This window comes from Limanda limanda, chromosome 6 (assembly GCF_963576545.1).
Source record: "Limanda limanda chromosome 6, fLimLim1.1, whole genome shotgun sequence".
Classification (NCBI taxonomy): Eukaryota; Metazoa; Chordata; class Actinopteri; order Pleuronectiformes; family Pleuronectidae; genus Limanda; species Limanda limanda.
The window spans coordinates 10304459-10316590 of NC_083641.1; the positions used below are offsets into that span (position 1 = coordinate 10304459).

General features: G+C 38.4%; 1 protein-coding gene across 1 annotated transcript in view; it reads right to left on the reverse strand.

Annotated features, from left to right (window-relative positions):
* Positions 1 to 12132, reverse strand: part of myo18ab (myosin XVIIIA b) — a 118207-nt gene that overhangs the window by 23663 nt on the left and 82412 nt on the right. Inside the window, exons 30-35 of the mRNA XM_061072925.1 lie at positions 11115 to 11222; positions 10840 to 10932; positions 8290 to 8400; positions 7413 to 7517; positions 6561 to 6707; positions 5120 to 5233 (exon numbers count right to left, since the gene is read on the reverse strand). Coding sequence (XP_060928908.1) covers positions 5120 to 5233; positions 6561 to 6707; positions 7413 to 7517; positions 8290 to 8400; positions 10840 to 10932; positions 11115 to 11222 — 678 coding nt within the window. The remainder of the gene's footprint in view (positions 1 to 5119; positions 5234 to 6560; positions 6708 to 7412; positions 7518 to 8289; positions 8401 to 10839; positions 10933 to 11114; positions 11223 to 12132) is intronic.

Here is a 12132-nt window from a genome sequence, read left to right on the forward strand (position 1 = left end):
GCTTTAATTCCTCAGCCGTTTCTAGTTGTATAATGTGACTAAATGGTCACAGTTTGAAAGGAAGATTTAAGTTTGTGGGTGTGCAACTCCATGCAGAGGAAAGGGTTTTCTCTCAGAAGAGCCCTTATTAGCTCTTCAACAATCACAGGGCCCAACAGAGGTTACTTAGGGTCCCAGTCATAACCCAGATCCAATTAGAGGCTAAGAACTAGCAGTGACTGCCTCTTACCTTCAGCTGAGGGGAGGGACTGTGCTAGAGTAATTCTATTTCAGTAATGACGGGGATAATATATAAAAGAGAGAAGGAGGGAGGCTGGTGGTGCAGGGCAATGGATTAATAAATGATGAGTAATGTGACTGTGTGAAATGGCTAATGAACCTATTTGCAGACAGTTGATGATAAGACGAGAGGAGTCTGGGACAGGCAGAGCTCACACTTTGGCATCCATCCCATTAAGAACAAGTCCAAACAAGATGTAGAAAAAAACAAAATCACAGAATCAAAGGACTTCTTGATTATATGAATTTGGATAACATAAGGTAAATAAGTTATTTTGCATTTATTTGTATTAATACCACCCACTGCTGTGGCATTTACTTCAGTGACTAAAAATATCCGTGCAAGATCTGGGGCAGATTCATTTATACATCTCACTTTCCTTTTTTAAATCCACCCATAGCCTCAACGAGTGCTGATAAAAGCTATGAACCCAGCTCCAGCTTTGTGCGGTGGGTAAAGATATTGTGATGGATGCTTGGAAAAAACACACACATAAAAAAATGTTCCAGTCGGCAGCATCAAACTGTCATTTAACACATTTAACAATAGGCTGTCAGTGCAATCTGAGTTTTCCTCTCAGACTGCTGTGGCTCTCAGTGGAAAATGAAGCTTTCAAAAACATGCAAGACAATTTTCTCAAAACACTGCAATTATTCCAGGAGAATGGTGGAAGAACGCCAAAGATTGTTGACAATCTGAAAGAAATGCTATTTGCGTGATATTGTCTTTGCTGACGTGGCCAGTGGTGAATCATACAAAGAAAATCCTCAGTTTATGCAATAACTATTTCTATCATCAAGTCTAACAGCCGTTTACTTTCCAAGCAGCGTGATGTGTGGCCCAGAGGGTCATCCTCAAAGACATCATCTTAAAACAAACAGCTGGTGACACCTTCTTCTTATCTCTACTGGAGGTTTATTCTACATAAGGGACCTCACGTTCTGTGAAAACAATTTAATTGCATTTCCTTTTCAGAGTCTGTTCTTTTTTCTATAGTGAATTACTTGTCAAAACCTCTCCCTACACAACCTGATATAAAAACAAAATGATGATGATAGATAGATAGATAGATAGATAGATAGATAGATAGATAGATAGATAGATAGATAGATAGATAGATAGATAGATAGATAGATAGATAGATAGATAGATAGATAGATAGATAGATAGATAGATAGATAGATAGATAGATAGATAGATAGATAGATAGATAGATAGAAGGATAGATAGTCAAACACAAGAGCACTAGAATAATAAAAGGTCAAAATAGGTCAAGAGTAAGTACAGTGAGACGAAAGTCTCAGCTGTCACTTTAAAGTATGTACAAAGTATGTACTAATTGAGATATTGATAATACAGTATTTTAAGTACAAGGCAATTTAAAGAAACAAGTAACTGAGTATTAAAACCAAATATAAATATAGAGATTAGGTCATTCATGGCCTATATCCCTTTTAGGTCAGCTTGGTTTTGCAACAAACATCTGATACTTGAGAATTGTCATTGTATCCTAGTTGTGAAGCCTCAAGTTCCTTTGGGGTGTCGGGGACGGTGTTACATGCTGCTGCAAAGCTGTCGGTAAATTAGTCATGAAAGATGAAGCTAATTAAAAGTGATGAGCTGTGCTGTCCCTCTACAAACCATCTTAGCTATTAATATCATAGACTTCATCACAAACAAACATTTTCCTCATGATCGTTCACTTGAAAGATAAAGTGCTTTGAGCTGCCTGTCAGTCATTGGCACTAGTAATACCAACACGTCTAGGGACAAACATTTTATATATTTAAATTTTTTTCGCAACTAACCAGTCCCACAGCATTGGAACTTCATTTGAATGTCACTACGGGCAGCTCAACCAGACGAAAACTTTGTTCTCAGCAATATTTCTCATAATTTCTGGTATAGTCAATGTTTTCTCTGCAACTTTTCTTGAAAGAAATAAATTAACGGATCGTTCAGAAGCTCGGGTGAGTGACCTGTCTGTAATATTTCTGTTTAACTCGTCCTCACAGCCACAACGTTACGATACCTCTTCACACATCATTTTTGCCAGACAGCAGACAAATCAGTGCCCTTTAAGATAATATGTAACAGACACAATTTGCTCAGTGAGCCTCTAAATGGTAGATGATCAGTAGAGGGAGTCTCACTGAGGTCGTTGCAACTGTTGGGGACACTAGGCTTCATATACTTCCAATTGAACCAATCAGTAGCACCACCTGTGGTACTGAGTGTGGCTGGTACAGAAAATGACGGTGTATAGAGTAAGGGTCAGTTCGGGGAAGTGTTTGGGAGAGTGGCTGTGTGAGAAGGTGATGGGTCATCTCATGCCAAGGCTGAGGGTCAAGGTCAGGGTTAGGAAATGGCATTGAGAGCCAGGGAATGTCTTTCTAGGTGGTTCTCTCTCCTCCTCTTGTTCCCACTCCACTGTGTCTTGTGGGTCAGTGCTCTCTGTCCACTTCTGCTTTCAGCCAGTGAAACATTCTATCAAACAAGCTGAGACAAGTGTGGATTCCCCAGAGCAGTGTTTCTTTGATTTTTATGATAAACTAGGGTCGACGTAGTGGTCTCAGTTTCAAGCCTTTCATCCTGACAGATGGTCACTCTACCAACATTACCGATTCTGTCTTTAAAGGTGTGCTAGTATAGGTAGAGACAACATTCTCCACACCTCTTGGTGATTATTATGGAAGATAAGGGTTGTTTGTTTTCTCCTTGCCACTGGGGAGGATGTATTCTAAACACAGGCAGTCTGGGTTTTCATTGCCCCTTTTGATGTTGTTTCATTAATATAAACTCTACTAATGGTTAACTTTCTTGAGATAATGTAAGCGCACTGTCATCTCTTCAAGACAAGCTGGACAAATTGTAGTGACTGACAACCGATTTTCAAACTTTCCCTACTTATCCTAAAATAAGCATTGAACCATGAATTGCCCACATAAAGCTCCTGGAACAGCTGCATGTGAATGTTGTGCAGTTTCCTGAAACACTATATTCGAACATACAGCTTATGAGCCCAAATTTGAGCCACATTAAGTGCCCTCCATCTGTAGCCAATATATTTTAAAGGGATGTATAGATCTGTGGGTTTTCTTCACAACTAAATAATAATACTGAAGACAGATGATTGAGTGGTTGCCTTTAAATAGTAAAGAAACACATTTTGCAACACAAGGGGAGAAAATTTCTGATGCAATGTCGTTCTCTGGCTACTACTACCGAGTTTTCTTACAGGTGAAATACATAAGCTAACTGACTGTAATAATCGATATATATATATATATATATATATATAAATTACAGTTATTAAGAACTGCTTAAACATGTACTTTCTACAAACAGTACAGGAGAAAACAGACACACACACACATTTTCATAGCAAATCCTCAAAAAGGGTATCAACAGAAATGTGTGAAGAGAGAGAGAGAGTGTGATAGAGAAACTTGTAGACAACATGCACTTCCATTAAAAAGTAGTAACACAGGTAAGTTTGAGCTAAAGCCAACAAGTCCTCAGTGCGTTCTTTAACTTTACATTTTTAGCCGTAAGAAATAGAAAATGTACAACACTGCACTTTCTCCAGGAACTGCAATTGTCTACTTCAGTATGTACATATAGTACTTCCACTGTAAGCTTTTTTAACAGAGTATGTAAGCTCTCTTATAACATTTTACCAACATTACCATAAACCACACTGTAATGTAAGAACAATTTTTGCATATTTTTTGTACATAATTGCACAGTGTTGACTTTATGCAACATGTCATATATGAAGCAATCAGCACATTGAAAGGGGTCCTGATTCGGAGGCGAGTCAGAGAGAAATATTAAAAAGTCGGACGGATTTTTCAAGCAGACTCATGGAGCTAATGTGAATTTGTTGGGTGTAAAATGCAGCGGGAGAGAAAGGGGTTGCGGCAGACTAAAATAAAACGTCTAAGTAAAACGAAAATAATATTTCATTTAAATATTAAATAATTACTTCATTACTTGAATACACTTTAAACAGTTTTATCTATGAAAAAAAGTAAACTTGACACTAAATATGGTTTTGCTTTCACCTGTGACCACTTGTATGTCGGTTTGTATGGTTTGTTGTATGTGAGCAATATTATGCAAAAATCTATCACCCGATTAGCATGAACTTTGGTGGAGGATACAACAGGGAGGAGAGAAAACACAGAGATTTCACCTCAGTGATACAGAGAGTATGATTGAGGGTAAATGAATAGCAGGAAAAGAAGGAGTTAAGAAGGAAAAAGGCTGTTTGACCAACACGTGGAAGCAGATTGCCATGGGAACAGAGCATGAAGTAAAAAAAGTCAAAAGGACAGAAAATGTAAAGGTCAAAACAGGCAAGGAGACAACGAGATAAGAAGAATAGAAAGAGAAAAGTAAAAGCTACAGATGTAAAGAAAAAATATGTAGAGAATAAAATGTTACATATTTGCAGGGAAATAAGAAAGATACCCCAACCCCCCACCTCACCCTCTCCCAGAAAAAGAAGAACAGTGGGAGTAAGAGGATGAGCTGTGAGGGAACAGATGTGTCCTCTAACCCTTTATCTCCGGCTGAAGGCGCCGCTTTGACATATCTACTGCCGCCCTCCTGCCACCACAGATGGCAGAGCCTTATAAAAGCCTTAAAAAACCCAACCTACGTGAACACCACTGATGATCATTTCCAAAAGCCATGACAGCTTTAGCTTCTTCCTCCTATTTAACAACGACATGCAGTAAACTTAACCATAAACTTGATCAAAGCTGCTATCCTAGGGTGAGTCACACAAGGCGGTCAAAAATGAGAGGTTGAAAAGCAGAGCGCTGTACTGACCGCCTGCTTCATTTTGGAGATGTCCTCCATCTGGACGTGTAGGTCTTCAATCTCCACCTCCATGGACTTACGAGCTTTAACTGCGGACGCACAGGTGAACTCAGACTCCTCCAGCTGGAATGGACAGAGAAATCGAGGAAAGTTAATCTTTACGGCAAATGTACATTTTGAAGTTAGTTATTCAGGCAGTTAAATTATATATTCTGGTCACAATTTATGTTATCAAAGAAAGCACAGTTATCCTGTCCACTGGCCAATTTCAAACTGTGAGGTCTCCTTTTGGAGGTAAGGGAGAGTTTGATGTAATTTCATAGGTTGGTCAAGTTTGAATATATAGACCTAACACTAGTCTTGAAAACCTACCGTTTGCTTTTGAACAGATTTTAAGCAAAATAAGAACATGTTAAAATGACATTTAAAAGAAAATGAAATACTAAATTAAAATAATACAATTAAATGAAAAAAATACATAAAAACAGAGAAGACAAAAGGTGATAAAAAGTATAAAACCGCAAGAGTGTGGGTGAAGGCTGTAGTAAAGAGAAATGTCTTTCAAAGACGTTTACTGAACTAGCTTCACCCGTATTTCTGTTTGGAGCGTGGCTTAAAAAAGCTGCATCTCCAAATTTTCTTTCAGCTTTTGTTAGGAACCTCTAATAGCCTTGCTGTAGATGCTATCAGGGGTCTAGAGGGGACGTAGTTAACTAGAGTCATCTATGTAACTTGGTCCTATAGCCAATTCAGAGCTTTGTATATAGGGAGGAGAACCTTAAATTCAGTCCTGTGTAACAGGCAACCAGTGCAGAGCAGTTAGAACTGATGTCTTCTCTTGGCGTAAACTCAGATCAGAGTCTAAGATAACACCTAAACTTGTCACTTCTGATTTAGTAGGTGTTCGATAAGATATGATAAGATAAGAAGTCCTTATTGGTCCCACAATGGGAAAAATTGCAGTATTACAGCAGCAAGAGTCAAAGAGACAATAGCAAGTAATAAGTAGCGTGCAGTAATTAAGTGTAAGGAATATAAACAGTACATAGAAATATAGAAACATGTAAATGTTATAAACTAGTATATATATTTCTTTGGCTTCAGCAGCTCCTTTACTTCCCTTATCTATATCCTCTCTGCTTTTCTGAAATCAGGACTTAAATCTCTTTTTACTCTTTAATGCCATTTTCAAAATCCCCAACATCGTTGTTGTCGTGTTATAAAGAATCACAAGTTAAAAGTTTGGGTACTAATGATCTCGATCCATTTTTTACCATATTCAATAGACTGTTTTTATTGTATTTTAAATCACTGACTCTGGAAGTCAGCTCAAATTCATAGAATTGCAGTCAAGTCAAGTTTGGAGTTGTAATTTAAAAAGAAATCTTGAGCATGTGACCGACCGCGGTTGTGATAGATTGCACATAAAATGGTATTGTCATGGCCGTACCTGATTCTTGAGCTGGGCGATCTCCCTCTTGCTTGGTGCATTGTTCTTTATGTGGTCCAACATGATCTGGGCATCAGCCAGAAGAGCCTTGGTTCTTTTCAGGTCCTTCCTCAAACGCTTCTCAGTCTCTATGTCTCCACTTCTCACCTGGAAAAGAGGTACAGCTGAGCTTCAACAACTCCACTGATAAAATGTGAATAGGACATGGACTCATTTAACCATTCAAAAGCATACATATATTGTATATATAGTGTATACCTTTCAGTTAGTTTTACTGTATAGATGGAAGGCTAATATACCACCTCTGCATAAACTATTAATTTAAAGCTATGCACTCATAGATGATATACCTGCACCGTATGCAGTCCCGACATTCAGAAATTGCTCTGTTGTTAAAATGCTTTGGCATCAAACGTTTACCTTTAATTAGAGAGATTCAGGCTAGCACGATGATAATGCCACACTCTAAAATGAGTGTGAGACCTGATGAGCACAGTGTATGAATTTTTGTGGGAATATGTGAGGTGGAGCTTTAAATATTAATGCTGCAGAAGACTATGTGGAAAAATACCAATCTGTTACTCTCACTATCCAACTCCTTTGATGTGCTGGGAAAACACAGGAAATCCTATTGGAAGATAAATGTCACTGTTTTCATATAATTCAAATTTAACCTTAATAACTGACTTTAACTGGGATTTCTTCATCCAGAGGGAGGCGGCTGCTACTGCAGGACATACCACTATTGTCTCTTTCCAATTTGATCTAGGATACTGTTCTGGTTCCAAACATAGACTGTGTGTAAAGATTTAACAGGACTGGGATCCATCACAATGTGTTTAGTGTAGTTACCTTGTCCTTTGCGGATAGAAGCTTTGACTCCAGCTCTCTCTTCTCTTTCAGCACCTTTTGCTTCTCATCGTACTCTTCCTCAAGCTGGACCTCCATTTGCTTCAGCTAAACACACACACACAAGCATACAAAACACATGCACACAGAAATGAGTAACCTTATCTGTCTTTTATCTGATCACACACAAGAACATACATAGTACACACTAAACAGCTGACCTATGACAATGATCAATCATAACTATTACTGTCACATGAAGAGGAAAAGTATCTAGCAGATTTGTGAGATATTGAAAACAAATATCTTATTGTTTCTAAAAATGTATCTGTTCTAACACTGTCCAGTCTACGGAAGCTGGTGTTTGCATTTACCCCCAATTATTTATACAGAAGAAATTAAACAGAGATCAGTAATAAATATATAAATCCCTGTGTAAATGTCACTGGTAGACAGCATGTCGAGATGTCCAATATTCCCAGCTTGCGTCAGTATAGGAACAACCTAATTATATGTGGTCTAATGAGGGCTGGATTGTGGAAGCCAGTGATGAGTTTTCAGCACAAAGCAAATCAATACAAAACAGCACTAATGACAGAAACAATAACAAAGCTACAGAGGCCAACAAGCAAAGAGGCAAAAACTGTGAATACTGGTGACGCTGTATAAGTGAAGAAAAACCATATTCATGTAAAAGAACAGAGAGTGGGAGCAGCAGTGTGTTGATTATGATATGATCATGCTGTAGTATTGATGGAAGTAGGGGTATGGAAAAGTATGTTTTACTGAATTTATCTCCCTCCGTCTGTTTCTCTCTCTCTGCACAGCAACAGAGATTATACAGAGTATTAAGTGTATCAAAATCTGAAATAAACTTTACCTTCTTGTTGCATGACTGTCTGATCTCCTCCACCTCATCGTCTTTGCTCTCAATATCCTTGGAATGGGTCTGGCGCAAGCGCTCCATCTCCATCTCCAGACGCAGCTTGGCCTTTTAAAGAAAAACAGATATTAAATGCTGTGCGATGACTAATGGGTGGAAAGAACAACCAGGGTTGAACAGACCTTTTCAGAAAGTCTCTACATTTGCCAAATTACATTCTCATTTCTTGCAAACGAAGTGTCAGAATTAACATCAGCCAAAAAAAGGAACACTTCTACTGAAAACTGCTCTGAGACAATCCAATAAGGGTAGGCAACCTCACTTCTGCTGTTTGGAATAAGAGCTGATGTCGGACTTAAGTTCCACCTTTCTGAGGCTGGACTTGTTCCTGTGTGTGACCATTTCTGTAACCAACAATCAGGCGTTCAAATCCGCTTCACGCTCAGTTGAATGGGGGTGGAAAGGAGCCAGGGTTTGAACTCCCTGTTTTTTGAAAATATGCCCGACACATCTCTGACAAACTACATTTAGTTTCTCTACCCTACCTCTCCCATTGGCGAGCTGTGGATGATCCTGCTCTGCATGCAGTCAGTAGGATATCGATTGATGTTTGTAGCTCCTCTGATATCAGAGACAGTCAGGGGCCAATATAATTAACTCCCAATGGCTGCTATGTGTAAGTCTCTATGAAGATATCTGGTATCTTTGATTGCGTCAAAGACAGTAGCATGCAGAGCCCGGTCCATCCCTCCTGAGACACGGTGCCGCTCTTCAAGTGTCTTTTCTGGTGAATATCTGTCAACAAATTCTGGTACTTTCTAACATCTCACCCACTGAATGCTTAAAAGATTCCTTCAGCATTCACATAATTGATTATAAGAGTGAAACGATGAAAATCAACCTCATTACTGTGGAGAGAGGTTGAAAAGGATGTACTTAGCTTATCTTAGCACAAAGACCAGTAGCAAGTGGAAACAGATAGCCCGGTTATTTCTAAAGTCAAAAGATACACCGACAAACACCTGCAATGCTCTCTAACTAACAGGTCTCATCTTGTTTTTGAATCATTACACAAACAGAAATGACAAAGACAAATCATGTTTTCATTCCTGTTTGTAAAACAGGAGGATACATGGTAACTATGGAGCTTTTTAATAGCTTTTCTGAACTTTGGACGAAGACAGACTAGATGTTATTTCCTGCATCCAGACTTAACACCGAGCAAGGCTAAACATATCCTGACACCGGCTGCTCTCTAGCCGTACAAAGTGTTAGCTGGGATGCAGGCAGGGGCATAAACACCTATAACTGTGAATGTCTATCTGAGTCGATATTATTGTTTATGTCTTCCTGTCGGTATCAGTTGCATGTTAGCAAAAATAGAAGAAATAATAGTAATAGTTATAATAAATCAAAATATAGAAAACTAGAATTACCGCAGTGAGGTTTAATGTGTCCGCAGGGGGTATATAAGTATACGTATACATAACGTATACGTTAGGGTACATATGTATATGTATAATATCATTATAAGTGTTGACAATAAGTGAGGTAAATCATAAAAAATGCGACAGATATTTTTTCCAGTCCTCCTGTCATTAGTGCTATAAATCTTCTCATTTTACGCTAACAAAGATTAAAAATGCAAAGCAAATTTCCTCAATATATTAAAAATATTAGTCAAAGCCTGTATATGTATTAATGTAACCTATCAGTATTAATAGCATCCAACTATCTAACTTCATGGGATCAATATTAGTGTTGTGAATTTGTCAAGTGGACAAACCTGGGTTTTAACTGTAAAAAAGTTTTTGTCAGTTGTTGAAAGTTGTAAAGTGCAGTAAATACAACTTTAACTTGAACAGGTAAACAAGTAAAATATTCATTAGTACAGTGATTTAATACTTGAATCTCCAGCAGTAAGGGACATTTTATTACTGCCTGACAGAAAACTGCACTGGCTGTGTGTTGAAAACGCTGTCGTCATAATTAAGATGTCATTTTGGGGTAAACTAGTTTTTCACAATAAGGTAGAGTTAGAAGACAAGAGCCGTAGACTCTGCATCAACATGTCATCACCTTTTTTAAGCGATACTACTCAAGTTTCCATTCTCCTGAGGGAAATATCTGTCTCTTTAGCTACTGAGTGCCCCCCTCTCAGCTCTGAAGCTGAAAACAGCTGCATTCAATGGCTAAATATGACATTATGAAAGAGGTGAGATCAGATGAGACAAGAATTAACTTTTTATGAGTCATTTGATCAATTATTATTATAAAAATATAGTTGAAACCACTGTAAAGCTGCAATAATCAATGTGTTTTATAATAACATGAATCAAATGCCAAGATCACAAGTGTTGCACATAGTGGACAAACCATCAGACGCTCTATGGTGCATTTTAGCTTCTTCGAGCCGATTGTTTTGATTTGATTTTCTCATATTAGAAGCTGATAAAGACCCAACAAAGCTAGAGGGGTGTGTAAATAAGCAACTTTGATCAACAAATACAGCTTTTCTGTGATCAAAGCACAGTGCTTTGTCTGTACCTGTTCTAACATCTGGATGGAGCCGGCCTGCTCATCTAGCTCCTCCTCCTGGTCCTTCACCTTGGCCTCCAAGTCACGAAGCTGCTTCTTTACCTAAATAATAAATATATAAATAATAATAAATACATATAATTAGTAGATTGGGTTCAGCCCCCCCACAACCCTCAAATGATAAGCGGTGTATCTAATGGATGGATGGATACAGTAGTAATACGACTATAACACAAAGGATCATCATGAAAACAAAGAAAAAAAGAAGAAGAAAGGAAGAAGACCTTGGACAGTGATGCCTCATCTTTGGATTCCTGGGAATTGAGGTCCTGCAGCTCGGCCTCCAGCTGGTCCAGTTTCAGGTTGACTGCACACACCTCCAGGTCCTTGTCCTGCAGGACAGATGGTTACAGTTGGAGCAGATATACACAACAGTATATGTGAGCAAATATTTATTCAGCCCAGCAGGTAGCCACACTCACACATAAACAGACACATACACACACACACAAGTTTGCAGGTTTACCATCAGTAGCTTGTATTCTTATTTTATTGTCGTGTATTTTTAGGTTTCCAAGCAATAGAGGTACTGGGAACCTCTTGGTATTGTTCTGTCACCTCAGCTGAATTAACTGGATTGTTATATTTCTCTTAGAGGTAAAGTTCCTTTCCCGTTGATTTTTGTGGATTATTCTGCATCTTTTGAGCAAATTAAGGTCTGTGATTTTCCATTTAGAAAATAGTCCGAAACCATTTTGAACAGGTTTCAAATTGAATTCCCTCTTCACAAAATTTCACACATCAAAAGCCTCCACTCTCCTCAGATGACAGGGGATCTTGATCAATTTCAGGGTCAGAGGAGCGAGGGAGGGAGTAATAAGCAGAGCGGAAAGCACCCTGCGACGACAAGGTCATCGGATGGAAGTCAGCCCAGGAACCTCAGTGTGTGTGCACCCGACTGTTCCTTTCTAATGCTGTGACCCAAGCATTTCATCGTTGTGCACATGATAAATAAAGTCTTGAATCTTCTCATGTCTGTTGTGAACTTTGACGCTTGAGCTTTTAATCACATATTTCAAAACAATGTGCTTGTTAACAGCTTCCATCTTCTCACACATAAGAGCTTGCTTCTTCTCTTCACACATTGAAGCAAAATTCTACAATTAGTAAATGTCCAATCTGTAGCGCGCATTAAAACATGATCCCAGTGTAACAAAAAGAAACAACTATCCAATATTAAAAATCTTTTTAGAGCTGTAAAAATAAAAATGTATAATTTGTGGCTTACTGGATTCAGAACAT